Source organism: Mytilus galloprovincialis, chromosome 11, assembly GCF_965363235.1.
Source record: "Mytilus galloprovincialis chromosome 11, xbMytGall1.hap1.1, whole genome shotgun sequence".
Lineage (NCBI taxonomy): Eukaryota > Metazoa > Mollusca > Bivalvia > Mytilida > Mytilidae > Mytilus > Mytilus galloprovincialis.
This window is the reverse complement of record NC_134848.1, coordinates 13,912,139-13,930,051: the sequence shown is the minus strand read 5'-3', so window position 1 is coordinate 13,930,051 and position 17,913 is coordinate 13,912,139. Positions and strand designations below refer to the sequence as shown.

The 17,913-nt window shown below is 32.1% G+C and overlaps 1 protein-coding gene across 1 annotated transcript in view; it reads left to right on the top strand.

Annotated features, from left to right (window-relative positions):
- LOC143052042 (uncharacterized) overlaps positions 1 to 17,913 on the top strand; it is a 50,067-nt gene continuing 32,154 nt past the window's right edge. Inside the window, exons 1-6 of the mRNA XM_076225016.1 lie at positions 1 to 87; positions 5,006 to 5,087; positions 5,935 to 6,097; positions 7,847 to 8,152; positions 9,409 to 9,466; positions 12,418 to 12,488. Of these exons, the coding sequence (XP_076081131.1) occupies positions 5,034 to 5,087; positions 5,935 to 6,097; positions 7,847 to 8,152; positions 9,409 to 9,466; positions 12,418 to 12,488 (652 nt within the window). The 5' untranslated portion in view covers positions 1 to 87; positions 5,006 to 5,033. The remainder of the gene's footprint in view (positions 88 to 5,005; positions 5,088 to 5,934; positions 6,098 to 7,846; positions 8,153 to 9,408; positions 9,467 to 12,417; positions 12,489 to 17,913) is intronic.

The following is a 17,913-nucleotide window of genomic DNA, read 5'->3' as shown; positions in this document are numbered from 1 at the left end:
GTGGTTTCTTCCGTTTGGTTGAATTTCGCTTAACGGATGATTTGTACGGATCCTTCTATTTACAAAATTGAACTTTACACATTCAAGGTAACTAAACTTTAAGTATTACATCTAAATATATTTCTAATAGATTAACTTTCGGTTTAAAGGCTTTAGTTACGTTATTGTGAATGGCTAAATATATATAAACAAAATGACAGGCCACAATTATTTTAAAGTAAAATAGTAAATTTTTAAACGATATATGGATATTTCCTTTTTTGAATGCATATTAATATTTCCTTTCATTTTTCGTGGAACTGACACATACGTAGAGATAATGATTGACGGAGTATAACATACAACACTACACATAAAATTGAACTAATTTAAAAGACGGGTGTTCAAATTTTACCAGTAACGTAATGTGACCTAGTTGTTTTTTTAACAAAAGCAGACTATTAAATATCAAGGTCTCCTAGTTCAAATACATTTGATTATATCAGTAGAGCATGCTACAACGCATATAAGATAGACGTCTCAGGTCAACTGAAGTACACAAATGATTAACTATGTTAGTAAAGGGAATTCTTTTACAATAATATATTGTTCATTTTACAGAAGTGCACCTGTTTCCTGTTTAGTATGTTTAAAAGGAGAAGGTGTAGAAATTTACATTTTTTTTATTTTGAAAGAAATGAATGAAAATAACTTGCACATAAGGTTTCTTCCATTTAAATAACATTGATAAAAGTCGGGACTATATTAATTCATATAAATGCAAGGTGTAAAATATCTATAATGTAACAAACGTCATGGATGAGTGTTATCAAATGCACTAAGCAAGTAAAAATAATCATTTTATGTTTTAAAAAGGCTTATATTTACTTTTCTCAAGAAATGATACATACATTGAAATAATTAATGCATATTGATTCAATATTAAGTATTGTCGGAAATCCTTCAGTAAGCTACAACACCTTACTGCTCGTGACTTTAGATCTTAATATTTCATTTTCGTAGAAACAGCAAAACTATTGACGAAAGTTGAGGCTGTCAGCTGGAAAACAAAAAGTGGAAAAATTTAACTGTTTGTCCATTAAACGTATAATTTAAAATGTAGAAGCTGTACTTTTATTTTTAAAGGTGTCTTTTCAACCACTGGATCGATATCACTGCTGGTGGAGTTTTAATTCCCCGAGGGTATGACCAGCCTAATAGTCAGCACAGAAGCGCTGACATGAATTATAATTGATATGGTCATATTTATAAATTAACTGTTTACAAAACGTTTGAATTTTTTAAAACCTTAAGGCTTTCTACCCCACAATTAGACAACCTCAGCTGTATTTGGTAAATTTTTTTTTTAGAAATTTGGTCCTCAGTGCTCTTTAACTTTGTACTTTATTTGGCCTTTTAATTTATTTGGATTCCAGCGCGTCACTGGTGATTCTTTTGTAGACGAAACGCGCGTCTGGGGTAAATACAAATTCTTTTCCTGGTATGTATGATGAGTTTATTGTAAATAAAATGAAAATTGTATGCATTTTTTAAAATTTTGAAACCTTTGACAGTATTATAGACAGGCCTTGAGCTAGTTTTTTCTTTCTTTTAAAATAAAATAACGAGAGCGATGTCCAATTTCGAAAATTGTTAAACCTTTTTTTATGGTCAACACTCTCAAGGTGTTAAAAAGAAATTTCTTCGAAATGTAAATCTTTCTTTGCGCATTCAAATATGACGCGTCATTTGTCCTTTTCCAGTGTTAAACGTTAACATTATATATTGTAAGACTTTTGTACGTATCGAGACGCAATACAATTCTAAATACTATACTCCAACTAAGTCTACACGATGCACTAGCAACCGTAGTTTGACATGTGTCTTACAATCAAATTAAGAATGAAAATGGGGAATGTGTCAAAGAGACAACAACCCGACCACAGAACAAACAACAATAGAAGGTCAACAGTAGGAATTCAATGAAGCGAGAAACTCCCGCACCCAGATGCGTCCTTCGGCTGGCCCTTAAACAAATACCTACACTAGTTCAGTGATAAGAGACGTCATACTTAAGTCCAAATTATACACAAGAAACTAAAAGTTAAAAATAATACAAGACTAACAAAGGCAAGAGGCATCTGACTTTGGGCAGGCGCAAACATGCGGTTAGGTTTAACATGTTTATGAAATCACAAACCTACCCCAATACCTCTAGCCAATGTAGAAAAGTAAACGCATAACAATACGCACATGAAAAGTCAGTTCAAGAGAATTCCGAGTCCGATGTCAGAAGATGTTATAAAAGAAAATAAACAAAATGACAATAATACATAAAAACAGACTACTAGCAGTTAACTGACATGCCAGATCCAAACCACAATTAAACTGAATGAAAGATTATGTCTTCATCATATTTATATCAGGCACAATCCCTTCCGTTAGAGCTTTAATATCATACCACTATAAAATATATGGTTTTTGAATAAATGTGTTTAGTTCCGATGCAAAGACCCTACAAGTGAATCAATAGAAAAGCCAAATTATGCGATCTAAAATGACCTGACAACAGTATCGTAACTATATACCTTCTTAATCAGTCTATTTCAATGTGTTGTTAGCGTCTTAGGTGAATACTGACATTTTTGTGCTTTATAAAGAATATTACCATAAGATTGGATGTGACATACCTGTACGTATAAGAGTTCTTCATGTTGAGCTATATTTACGAATGAATATCCTTGTACTGCTGATAACATTTAGTAAATATTTTGACATGTTTGTGATATCGAAAACCCTGGCGCAATATTTTTTTTAATAATTCTCTTGTTAAAATTAAAAACGTTGTTATATACATTAGCGAATCGTACAAGTTGAGATATCTAAACAACGTCAGATGGTACAGGGGAACTTCACCATCTAAAAATGGATAATTAACGAGAGGAAATGAAAAATCAACTCTTTTATCATAAATTTTTGTATTCAACTTTCCGTTCATGATATAGATATTAAGGTCAAGGACAGGACAGTGGTTATTGTTAGTATTAACTTTATTTAAAGTAACTTAAACAGGAAAAATTTCTTAAGTATACATACTGAAGACGTCATTATTGAGAGCCAATATATCATCCAAATGTTTTCAAGTATTATTAAATTTTTGTATCTGATTTTGTTTCGATGAGTGTTTGCTGATTTTAGTCATAAATTGTAACTCATAGCAATACAAAAAACAGGTCAGCCATAAGTAGTGCACAGTAACATGAGTAAGTTGCCATTGAAATTCCGATAATTTGACGATAAACGGAATCTTCAAAACAAGCATATATAGTATTAAAGGATGTCCAATTTTGTGTATAGCTACTAAAAATGACCTAAAAGAGTTTGAACATATGAATTCACATTCAGACTTTTTAAAAGCCCATTTAATTAGGTGTGTGATTTTTTTTCCCAATGAGAATGTGAGGCAATGTGGTATACAGGGTAGAAAAATCAAAACTTTAAACAGATTCAATATCACCAAATATAAGCATGCAATTTATTAAGAACTGCCAACTAGTTTTTGATACTCCAAAAGTAATTAATTCCACTATTTTCAAAGGCCTTATTTGAACAATTTATTATTAGGTTTTTGATTGTACCAAGTGTACTGGTAAGAAGAATAGACATTTTGGAACAATGGCTTGAAGACGAAACAAATCTATGTTTGTAAGGTGTTTTATGTAGCTTCGGAAACCAGTACATAGTTTGGGCTATCATTGTATGTTGATCTGCTTGTAAAGCGGAAGCTAAAATTTATTGTTGTTACAGAAGTCGTTTTCTCAAAATGGAGTCAGTTGGAATGTTTGTAAATTGGTGATTTCTTTTTTCAGAACCTCAATGTAAAATTTACGTCAAACATTAATGATATTATCAGCTTTATCGACCGGGACAACAAAAAATTCCTTGGCTAGTTCTTTAAGTTTATGTTTGATACGAGAAATAGGTTTATTATGGTTATTGTTAAGAGTAGAATGTTCTTTAAAATGATGAACATGTATGTAAACTATGTTCATTACTGATTTAAAAAAAGAGTCTAAAGATAATTGTCACCTTGTTCCCGTTTTATCTATTTCAAATAGTAAATATGGAGCACGTCGTGGATGATATTACGACACTCGTTCCAATAAATGATTGACGGGGGACGATATTTAGGTCCTTTTCTGAGGAAGGATTTTAACTATCGGTTTTGACGATGTTAATATCTCCTGTTATAACATGGGAAATGGGTCCATTAATGTATTCGGAATAGCTGCAATTACATGAAGTAGGTGTATTTTATTTTATTTTAATATTCAAGGAAGACAAATTATTGTGCTCTGTAAATTAATATATTTCAGCCTAAACATAGAAATAGAAATACATTTTGGATACCCACTTATATTTGATTTTGTGAAATAGTTCATCTTTATAATGTTAACGAGAGGAAATGAAAAATCAACTCTTTTATCATAAATTTTTGTATTCAACTTTCCGTTCATGATATAGATATTAAGGTCAAGGACAGGACAGTGGTTATTGTTAGTATTAACTTTATTTAAAGTAACTTAAACAGGAAAAATTTCTTAAGTATACATACTGAAGACGTCATTATTGAGAGCCAATATATCATCCAAATGTTTTCAAGTATTATTAAATTTTTGTATCTGATTTTGTTTCGATGGGTGTTTGCTGATTTTAGTCATAAATTGTAACTCATAGCAATACAAAAACAGGTCAGCCATAAGTAGTGCACAGTAACATGAGTTTCTAAACATAGAAATAGAAATACATTTTGGATACCCACTTATATTTGATTTTGTGAAATAGTTCATCTTTATAATGTTTTATTTTGTATTTTCTTACTGTAGTATCCTTCTAAACCTGATAAAAAATGTCTGAAATATAAAGATAAATGCACCATTTGCAAAACATTCATTTTTAAACAACCGTTGTCGTAATAACTATTGCGACCTAAACATTGTTTTTCTTTTTGATTTTATGGATACAGACTCGCTTATGATGAATAAACTATTGAAATGAAAGACGCCATTCAAGTAATTGCCTTCGTCCTGACATCATTGTTGTTCCAAGTAAGTATGAACATAGTTTTAAGTATATATCGACCTTTATCTTCAAGGAAACATTCCTGACGTGTGCTTGCAATCAAGATTTTTCAATAACTAGCACACAGTTGTGGTCGTTCATTGATTACTTCATACTAAATTATTTAGTTTCCTGATAAGAATTTTAAATTCTATTGATTTTTATTTTGATAAATTGAAACTAGAGCAAGCAAGAGTTATACATGTTATAATACTTGATCAAAGAAAATTATATCAAATTAACCTGTAAATTCTATGCACAGTAAAAGGTATATTTCATTAAAATCAATCAGTAGTAGAAAATGTTTCTGCTAATAAATAATGTGCCTTGGCTGAGAAAATTCAACATCATATCACCTAAAAGCAAAAGAAATGCAACAACAAAAATTAAACAAAAAAATAAAAGAACATTCCTGTCTCGTCAACGCAGTTTTGGACTTAATTGTTTACACAATTTTTTTATTCTAAAAACGAGATTCTGGTAGAAGACATTCGAAGGAACATTTAATGGAGAAAAAACAAAACAAAACAAAAAAACCTCGGTTTCTACATTTTATAAATTCATCGTTAGAATACTGTCGTATAATCAAAAATGCTAAAACAATTGATTAAGGTTGTATAAATGCATATAACTTCATAATGCTTGTTTTAAAGACAAAGTGAAATGCTTTATCAAAATGAACTGATTATTCCAACAATAAACTAGTTAATTAAAGAAAAATTATGCTACAAAAACAGCAACAATAACAGAAAATGTTTTTTCCTTTTGCAAAACGACTATATTTATACCGATTAGACATCAATTTGCCAAGGCATATGTGTCCATGTATTACAGATTGGTGATGTTGAATCGTTCAGCTTTAAATGTCCTTCACAAGACAGCTGGACAATTCGGGCAAAATCAAAGTGTAACAGCACCCTTAAATACTTTTGTTTGTACAACAATTTGGAGGAGAGGTATGTTGAGGGATGTGATGGACCAGACTGGGATAGAAAAGGTAAAGTTTGTTTATAGAATTTTTCTAATTTAGTTCAAATAATGCGACATATGAAGTTAAAATACAAAAATACCGAGTTTTAAGGTAATTCAGGATAATAGGTCCATTAGACAATGATTAAAAAACGGCACCACATAAAAAGGAACAATACATGGAAATAAAGGCAACAGTAGTATACCGCAGTTCGAAACTCATAAATCGATTGAGAGAAAACAAATCTGAACTGAGGTAAACACATAAACTATAATAGGAAAGCAACGAAAGAACGGAAACACTGAAGTGCAAAAAAAAAAAACCAACAATAAACCGACAATGCAAAACACAAAGAAACGAACTAAAAGAAAAAGTCTTTAAATTTCAAGAAATGCTAATAGATTCAAGACAGTTCAAACTCTATTTCAAGATTTTATACTGGAAAATATTAAAATTTGTTTGATAATAAGTTCATCAGGAGAGAATAATTTACTCTATGTTGTGTCATTATGTCAAAAGGATTTCATTTTTATGAGAAATAGTTGTATTGCTATTGTAACATTGGAATGCGTAAGTAGAATACTTGCAGCATCATATCTTTTTAAGATAAGATCTATTTTTCGTTGAAAGAGGTTGTTGAGTAATATTTTGTTTATGTACAAGATGTACACTTGCTCTTTAGTTAGGTGGAATGCAAAACTGAAGTAATGAGAGGCGATAAGAGTTCATGAATAATAGTCCAGTCATTTAGTATACATTTGACCCTAACATTGAAGTAATCGCAACAGAAGATTGTTAAGTTTTAATCTTTAGTATTGTGTCCCAAATATACACAGAAATAAGTTCTATGAAATCTAACTTGAGGAAAACTAAAAAATCATGATTTTGAAATTCCTATGGAGATTTGCATAGAAAAGAAAGATAACTCTGCAAAAAGGCAGAATTTCAATAAAAATTGATACAAAATTATTACTTTACCACTTCTTTTCAACAGAATGTATTGATTCTTAATATTTTATGTCTTCAGAGTATAACAAAAAACTGTAAAGGTGTTTTCATATCTTTTATCAAGCTACACCATAGATTTTATAATTTATAAGTTGTATGTAATAAGTTAATGTATAAGATTTTTCAGCATGTCGAGGTAGAGAATCTCAAATTGAATAAAACTAACTAAGCATATATTCTTCTTTTTGTGGTTTAAAGTTTCTTTAAACAAGGTATATGCTGAACAAATATAATTAACAGATATAAAAAATACTAAACATTCACATTATTATTTCAAATGGTCACAAAGCCTTAATTGCAATTTTTTTAAGAAAAACATGTGTAAAAAAATTTAAAGATGCCCATAACACTTTGGGTTTGTACATTCCAATGGCAGAGAATTATTGATAGAGTCAAATATGAACTTATAACCCCGTCAAAGTATCTTACTTTACATGAATCGTAAGAAAACCAACCAAAAACTGACAAAACACTCTATTTTAAACAGAATTATCTCCCTTTCCAATGTTATTTTCCATTAGAAATTAAAAATGCAAAATTTGAGTTTTCTTCAAGATAGATTTAATGGGACTTTTTTCTGTGTATATTTGGGACTTAATGCTATACAATAGAACTAAAACATTTTCTGTTGCAATAAGTTTGAGGTTTACACTTAGTTTGACTGGACTATAAATGTTTATTTCCATGATAGATAAAATTGAAAAATTGTATCAGGTTAAATATATTTTGAAGATTAATCAATGTTTACATTTCATTGTAACATTTAAGGAAGTAAGCGAATATTTTCCGTGTCCTTTACCAGAGGAAAATGTATACAGGAGCGATACCAGCCTTTCAAATTCCAGACCAATGCCAGCATGAGTGACTGTATCTACTCTAAATCATTATGTAATGAAGAAGGACAAACTGCATACGAAGATGATTCATTCAAGAATGATAGAACGTGTCGATGCGATTATACAAGAAATTATTCTTTTGTTAAAATCCCAAGACATGTTTGCTATTGTTTACCAACAGAAGAAGACTGTTCCTGCAACATTAAATCCTGTCCAAGAAACTTTACACTGTCAACAGGTATATTGTCTTTAAAGTTGAATAACATGTTATCAGTTATTATTTATATCAATCAAAATGCTTCTAATCAGTAATTTTATAGGTTAGGTTTAAATACCCAATACCTTGCTAAGTTATGTGACTCTATGTAGATGTGAGCAACTTTTCTAACAATGTTTTATAAAACAAAATCTGAGTTTTAGAACATATCAAGTTACTTCATTATTCAAAACGAAATGGATTAACGTTTTCAGATTGTTAATGGCCATTCCATATATCTATCAGTTACATTTACATCAAATAATGCGTTTTTAAAATAAAAATGGAGAACGTTATCATTGAAAATACAAACAATTATGATACCTTGTATTTATGAATATGATGAAATAAACAATGATCTGACTCATTCGAACAAATTTAAGACAATAGTAGTTTACCGATACTTTAATCTCAAATCCGTAGTCGATAATATCAATTAAGCCAACAAGGAAAAACCTGGTGGATCACATGAACTTACAATAAAACAATATCAATCGCGTCAAAACGGACATATCCTGTGATGCATGCATGACTCGTCACACGATTCTATTCTCTATAATCAACAGTTTCGATAATAGCACACACTATGCAAAATACAGATGAGAGAACTCTCTTGATATCGTTGATCGGAAACAAGGGAAAATATAGGGCCAGAAGAAGGTTAATTCATTTTCAAACAAATTATGCATTCATCTAAGAATTGAATGCTTCTTTTGTAAACATATTAAGGTGTAAAAGCAATGACCGAGGTACATTTAGCGGAAGCTCGTCATTCTAAAATTGCACGCACGGTTAAAGTTTGTACAACTTTATAGATAAAAACAACAGTAATACACCACTGTTCGAAAGTCATGAAATATCTTAGGAGTATCTAATACGTATTTAAACTATATTATTTTTATATGATCATGAAAACACGATTTCTAACGATTATTTTTATATTTAACTCAAGACTTTATTGTGGAAGCTCATGTCATCACGAATGTTACATTTCATTTGGAAATAAAGGTTGATTTCAGAATGACGCTAAATTGATGTTAGCCGATCAACATATTGAAATAAAATATACATGTAATATAATTATTAAAAAATGATTGAGCAACTTGCGCATTTTATAAACACATTCTCCATACAACTATGCCGAAAAAGTAGAGCAATAGTCGATAAATGCATGCTACTTGATCTACTGTCAGAAATGTCTTGTTTTTCATAACTTTGATGACATGTGTTTATTTTAGATTATGTTTGCACTCCAAAAAGTCATGGGGGAAAACCAAAATGTATAGACACAATACGGTAAGATCTCAAACACCTCGTTTTCACTTGTTATTTTGTATGTGTTTATAATAATTTTAAATAAATCTTTTTATAGTCATCGATATCACATCAAATTCTTAGAACAACTAATAGTTGTCCTTCCCATATCAAAAGCATTTAAATGAATTAAATCTCTTTCTATTATAAAAAAAAAAAAGAACCAAAAAGCTAGTTCTAATAAAAACTTTTGTAGTTAAATGCTTCGTTTTCTTTAAACAACCCACATATCTACAAAAGTAGGATATAACAACAAATGTATCAATAAACTCATTATTGATATCAGTTGCGAATTTCATCTTCAACAGACGTAGCAGTGAAATTGAGATGAAAAAGGTCAAAAAGCAAAATGACGTACGAAGTCAAAAATCATTTTAGACCTAACAATAATAAAGTTTATGCCAAGTACAGCTAGGATGACTTATTTCTCAAGTTCAAATGATTGTATTACTATAATCACTCACAATGTAAAAAGGAAAGAAATTCCACTAATAGAAAGTTGCTGACTGACTAGTTTGTACATGTACATTCGCTGTTCCACTTGCACGAACATAAAAACTATAATGTGTACACAGAACGGAAATCACGAATATTCGTATGATGACACATAGTGTTGAGTTTACTTGATACTACAGTGCATTTGAAATGAGTTGAACGAAGCAATGTTGATCGAGAATAGAAAAAAATCAAGCTTCACATTAAAAAGCAAATAAATGAATAGAAATTTCGTATTTCAATTTTTTTTTAATAATTCATGTTTTTTATTTTTTTAAGAGTCATTTAAATAATAAATAGAACTATTTCATATGATAAATACTTTATTAAGTGCGTGAGACGTAATCTATTAAGTGGGTGTACCGTATCACAGGTTCCTGAATACTTTCTAGCAAATAGCTGTTGAAGGTCTTCTTTGAAAGGCACCCATTTTGTGCATTACCCTGACATGGAAAGACATTGGAACGACACAGAGAAAACAAAACTGCGAACAAATTTTTCAACGCAAACATAATTAGTCAAAAAGGATAATAAAAAAACTATGTAATAATGAATTTTATTGTCAATTACAGTATAAAAAAATAGACGGATAATATAAACAACAAAAGTTATAAATAATATGCATACTACCAATATGTCAATGTTGATAATTATAGGTTATTTACGTTTTTTTTAAACGAGATGCATTTTCTAATTTTCATCTCTTCGAAGGATGACAGCACTGAGATGAGATGAGAATGAGAAAATCCATCGAGTTAAAAAAACATAAATTATCTATTTATCGCTATTATGTGTATTTTCGAATATTAATTAATACAAACTTCAGCAAAAAAACTATCTTAAACGATGATACTGCCTTTTCATTTTTGGTACTATGTTTTGGCGCAGGCTTATTTGATATAAATATGTTTTCACACAGTTTGTTCATTCATTTGAAAAAGGTGTTTCAACTGATCATCCGGCGTGGTCAATTATGGCTAACAACATTTTCACCGTTTTAGAATTAATGTTAGGTGGTAAATTGGATGTTTGATTAATATTTTGAGTTTCAGTAGTTTGATTTTTACTAAATGTCCAGTAATTGATATTTAGAACGTCAAGTAAAAAAAAAGTAAAATTGTTGAGTACATTAATCATGTTAATTTTCCTGATAGTCAAAGTCGTCTATGATTTGAAGCGTTATATCTAGGTCGAAATCCGAATACTAATTCCGAAGTGTCAATGACTGTGTATAGGTGATGGTTTTTCGAAGCACACGAAGACATATACATGTATGCTGATTCATCGACGATCATTTGTAGTAGATTTGTGTAGAATTGACGTTTTTTATTTTTTAGAAAAATGATTTTATAATTTTAATTAACTATAAATTAATAAATTATTAAATTCGCGGTAAATCATCTTTCATACTGCAACTATAGCTGTGTTTATTTCCTAAATATAGTAACATAGCTATATTTCACTCAATAAAATTCGTATTCAATTTCATCATGGAACACTTTCTCCATAATCAGGTGTCCATTAATTATGGATTAAAATAAGTTTAACATTAGTATTACAATTTTAAAAGCTAGCAATGTATTAATTTAAGTTGCAGTATAAACAATAGTAGGTCAATGTCATAAAAATATAATCTTTTTTGGTACTGGGCGCAAAACTGGGGATAGGCTCGGTAAAACCTCACCCTTGTCCAGGTTCTCAGCCTCATACAAAAAAGTTCACAAGACATTGACCTCATATTGTATTTTTCTGTTGACATTTCAGCGAAGTCATCCAACAACGTTTTTTGATAGTTCCGACTAAACTTTTCTGATTGGCCGACACTCTAGCGCGTGGATATGGATTAATATGCTGTTGCTAAGGACCTTAGAAACTAGCGATAATTTTCATTCTCACTCTACTCGGGTGATATGAAAATTATCACAAAAAAAGTTCAAAGGAAAAATACAGATAATAGAGATAAAATAGTTTATCAACTAGTTTTTTCCCCAAGCTCATTGTGGCTGGAGTATCTCATTTATATTTCATCCTTTCGCTAATTAATTTCACATTACAAACATAGAGTTCCCAAAAAATCCCTATTTTACGTTGTAAAAATGCATATCTGGTAAGTGTATTTCTGTCTGATATGTAAACTAGTTGTTAACTAAAATTTTAACAGAATAACAATATTAAGGATTATTTGGGTGCTCATTGCTCTTTTCCTTTAGTTTTGTCTTTGTTTTTTAGTCAGAGCTGATAGGATGAGTTTGTGTTCAGTTGAAACAGACGTTTCGGTGTACACAATTATAAGGCTGATTTATTTAAGGAATGTTGTACTACAAATGCACATGTCAATAACACTGGCAACGCACATCGTCAACAATTTGTTAGTCAAGTAGAATATTTAGGGTCAAAACAACATAATTCAATACATATATATTGACAATCTTTTGTAGATATTCAAACACAACAATTGATAAAATACAAGTTAATATGGTCAATGATAACTTGGGGTTAGAAAACAGACGTAAGTTTTATAACATTTCTTTTTTACATTTTGAAGTCGTTATGATATTGTTTTTTTAAATGCTTGGGTCTGTGTTCATTTACTTTAAAGCTCACCAGACCCATAGGGTCAAATGAGATTTTCTCATCACTTGGAAGCCGTCATCCGTCGTCTTATGTCATCGTCCGTCGTCTGTCGTTTACCTTTTTTTTAAATCTTCTCCTCTGAAACTACTAAACCAAAGTTAATCAAACTTGGCCACAATCATCATTGAGGTATTTAGTTTTCACAATTTGTCCCATGACAAGGGCCGCTACTCAGTATGACGCCAGGGCAAAAAGTAGAAGATAGGTGTAAAATTTATATTTTGACAGATATCTCTAAAAACAAAACATTTAGAGCAAATATAAAAGAGGGATAACGTGTTCATCAGGTCAAAATCAATCTGTCCTTAAAAATGTGCAGACAAATCAGACAACTCGTTGTTTGGGTTCTACCCCTAAACTGTTAATATCAAGAAAACTTTGCAGTTTTTGGTTAATATCATAATAAAAATAAATAAACTGTAACATAAATACTGTTCATCAAAGAAAGATCTTCAAATAAATCAATATGACCAAACTTGTCAATTGACCCCTTTAGAATTTTTGCTCTTCATACTCAATTTTCAACAGATTTGGGAACGAGTACTTTATTACTAAAAAAAGAATTTTCCTTTGAAACAAATGAGAAAAAATTAACCAACATTTATCATTAGGGTTTTATACATGATATAGTTTTAAACTGTGTCCGATGACTCCGCCTATCAACCAAACATGGCAGACATGGCTAGAAATAGATCATTGGGGTAAAATCGAGTTTTGGCTTACATCTCTCAAATTAAAGTAATAAGAGCAAATCTGACATGGGGTCAAATTGAATGTCAGGCCAAGAAATATCTACACTGCAATTAACAGACAAATCAGAAAAAAAACTTATTAAGGTTGCTGCCCCTGAATTTAGGCAAACGAGGCCCCAATCACCTATAAGTTGTTTTGTACAAACAATGTTTTCCGATGAAGGGAGGAAGCGTGAGGGAGATACATTCCTTAATTTATAATAATTGCTAACATTTTGTAACAGCAAATTTTAGTAAAACAGAAAATCCGTATTTTCATGCCACTAGTCCTCATGCCAGTACAGGAATACTGGCTACTGGGCTTGTGATAACCTGGGGGACTAACAGTCCACCAGCAGAGGCATCGACACAGTGGTAGTAATAACGGTACCAATTTTTCTGCACCAGATGCGCATTTCGACAATACATGTCTCTTCAGTGATGCTCGTGGCCAAAATATTTGAAATCCAAAGCTTATATAAAAGATGAAGAGCTTTATTACAAAACTTCCAAAAAGTATAAACAAATCCGTGAAAGGAATCAGAGCTTTGCATGAGGGAGATACAGTCCTCAATTTATAATAATTTCTAACATTTTGTTACAGCAAATTCTAATAAAACAAAAGATCCGCGTATTTTCATGCCAGTACCGCAGTACTGGGTACTGGGCTGGTGATATCCTCGGGGACTAATAGTCAACCAGCAGAGCCATCGACCCAGTGGTAGTTATAACAATAACTGTACCAATTTTTTTCTGCACCAGATGCGCATTTCGACAATACATGTCTCTTCGGTGATGCTCGTGGCCAAAATATTTGAAATCCAAAGCTTATATAAAAGATGAAGAGCTATAATACAAAATTTCCAAAAAGTATAGACAAAACCGTGAAAGGAATCAGAGCTTTGCATGAGGGAGATACATTCCTTAATTTATAATAATTTCTAACATTTTGTAACAGCAAATTTAAGTAAAACAAAAAATCCGTATTTTCATGCCAGTACAGAAGTACTGGCTGCTGGGCTGGTGATACCCTCGGGGACTAACAGTCTACCAGCAGAGGCATCGACCCAGTGGTAGTAATAACAATAACGGTACCAATTTTTCTGCGCCAGATGCGCATTTCGACATTACATGTCTCTTCAGTGATGCTTTCGGCCAAATATTTGAAATCCAAAGCTTATATAAAAGATGAAGAGCTATAATACAAAAGTTCCAAAAAGTATAGCCAAATCCGTTTAAGGAATCAGAGCTTTGCTCGAGGGAGATACATTCCTCAATTTATAATAATTTCTAATATTTTGTAACAGCAAATTTTATTAATACAAAAAATCCGCGTATTTTCATGCCAGTACAGGAGTACTCGCTACTGGGCTGATGATACCCTCAGGGACTAACAGTCAACCAGCAGAGGCATCGACCCAGTGGTAGTTATAACAATAACGGTACCAATTTTTTCTGCACCAGATGCGCATTTCGACAATACATGTCTCTTCAGTGATGCTCGTGGCCAAAATATTTGAAATCCAAAGCTTATATAAAAGATAAAGAGCTATAATACAAAACTTCCGAAAAGTATAGCAGGATCCGTTAAAGGAATCAAAGCTTTGCATGAGGGAGATACATTCCTTAATTTATAATAATTTCTAACATTTTGTAACAGCAAATTTTAATAAAACAAAAAAAATCCGTATTTTCATGACAGTACCAGAGTACTGGGTACTGGGCTGGTGATACCCTCAGGGACTTACAGTCAAACAGCAGAGCCATCGACCCAGTGGTAGTAATAACAATAACGGTATCAATTTTTCTGCACCAGATGCGCATTTCGACATTACATGTCTCTTCAGTGATGCTTTCGGCCAAAATATTTGAAATCCAAAGCTTATATAAAAAATGAAGAGCTATAATACAAAAGTTCCGAAAAGTATAGCCAAATCCGTGAAAGGAATCAGAGATTTGCATGAGGGAGATACATTCCTCAATTTATAATAATTTCTAACATTTTGTAACAGCAAATTTTAATAAAATAAAAAATCCGTATTTTCATGCCAGTACCGGAGTACTGGGTACTGGGCTGTTGATACCCTCAGGAACTAACAGTCAACCAGCAGAGGCATCGACCCAGTGGTAGTAATAACAATAACGGTACCAATTTGTCTGCACCAGATGCGCATTTCGACATTACATGTCTCTTCAGTGATGCTTTCGGCCAAAATATTTGAAATCCAAAGCTATTATAAAAGATGAAGAGCTATAATACAAAAGTTCCAAAAAGTATAGCCAAATCCGTTTAAGAAATCAGAGCTTTGCACGAGGGAGATACATTCCTCAATTTATAATAATTTCTAGTATTTTGTAACTGCAAATTTTAGTAAAACAAAAAATCCGCGTATTTTCATGCCAGTACAGGCGTACTCGCTACTGGGTTGGTGATACCCTCAGGGACTAACAGTCCACCAGCAGAGGCATCGACCCAGTGGTAGTAATAACAATAACGGTACCAATTTTTCTGCACCAGATGCGCATTTCGACAAAACATGTCTCTTCAGTGATGCTCGTGGCCAAAATATTTGAAATTCAAAGCTTATATAAAAGATAAAGAGCTATGATACAAAAGTTCCAAAAAGTATAGCAAAATCCGTGAAAGGAATCAAAGCTTTGCATGAGGGAGATACATTCCTTAATTTATAATAATTTCTAACATTTTGTAACAGCAAATTTAAATAAAACAATAAATCCGTATTTTCATGCCAGTACAGTTGTACTGGGTACTGGGCTGGTGATACCCTTAGGGACTAACAGTCCACAAGCAGAGGCATCGACTCAGTGGTAGTAATAACAATAACGGTATCAATTTTTCTGCACCAGATGCGCATTTCGACATTACATGTCTCTTCAGTGATGCTTTCGGCCAAAATATTTGAAATCCAAAGCTTATATAAAAGATGAAGAGCTATAATACAAAAGTTCCAAAAAATATAGCAAAATCCGTTTAAGGAATCAGAGCTTTGCACGAGGGAGATACATTCCTCAATTTATAATAATGTCTAGTATTTTGTAACAGCAAATTTAAGTAAAACAAAAAATCCGCGTATTTTCATGCCAGTACAGGCGTACTCGCTACTGGCCTGGTGATACCCTCAGGGACTAACAGTCCACCAGCAGAGGCATCGACCCAGTGGTAGTAATAACAATAACGGTACCAATTTTTCTGCACCATATGCGCATTTCGACAATACATGTCTCTTCAGTGATGCTCGTGGCCAAAATATTTGAAATTCAAAGCTCATATAAAAGATGAAGAGTTATATTACAAAACTTCCAAAAAGTATAGCCAAATCCGTGAAAGGAATATGAGCTTTGCAATAGAGAGATACATTCCTCAATTCATAATAATTTCTAACATTTTGTAACAGCAAATTTTAATAAAATAAAAAATCCGTATTTTCATGCCAGTACCGGAGTACTGGGTACTGGGCTGGTGATACCCTCGGGAACTAACAGTCAACCAGCAGAGGCATCGACCCAGTGGTAGTAATAACAATAACGGTACCAATTTTTCTGCATCAGATGCGCATTTCGACAATACATGTCTCTTCAGTGATACTCGTGGCCAAAATATTTGAAATCCAAAGCTTAAATAAAAAATGAAGAGCTACAATACAAAAGTTCCAAAAAGTATAGGCAAATCCGTTTAAGGAATCAGAGCTTTGCACGAGGGAGATACATTCCTCAATTTATAAAAATGTCTAGTATTTTGTAACAGCAAATTTTAATAAAACAAAAAATCCGCTTATTTTCATGGCAGTACAGGCGTACTCGCTACTGGGCTGGTGATACCCTCAGGGACTAACAGTCCACCAGCAGAGGCATCGACCCAGTAGTAGTAATACCAATAACGGTACCAATTGTTCTGCACCAGATGCGCATTTCGACAAAACATGTCTCTTCAGTGATGCTCGTGTCCAAAATATTTGAAATCCAAAGCTTATATAAAAGATAAAGAGCTATAATACAAAAGTTCCAAAAAGTATAGCAAAATCCGTGAAAGGAATCAAAGCTTTGCATGAGGGAGATACATTCCTTAATTTATAATAGTTTCTAACATTTTGTAACAGCAAATTTAAATAAAACAATAAATCCGTATTTTCATGGCAGTACCAGAGTACTGGGTACTGGACTGGTGATACCCTCAGGGACTAACAGTCAAACAGCAGAGCCATCGACCAAGTGGTAGTAATAACAATAACGGTATCAATTTTTCTGCACCAGATGCGCATTTCGACATTACATGTCTCTTCAGTGATGCTTTCGGCCAAAATATTTGAAATCCAAAGCTTATATAAAAAATGAAGAGCTATAATACAAAAGTTCCGAAAAGTATAGCCAAATCCGTGAAAGGAATCAGAGCTTTGCATGAGGGAGATACATTCCTCAATTTATAATAATTTCTAACATTTTGTAACAGCAAATATTAATAAAATAAAAAATCCGTATTTTCATGGCAGTACCGGAGTACTGGGTACTGGGCTGGTGATACCCACAGGAACTAACAGTCAACCAGCAGAG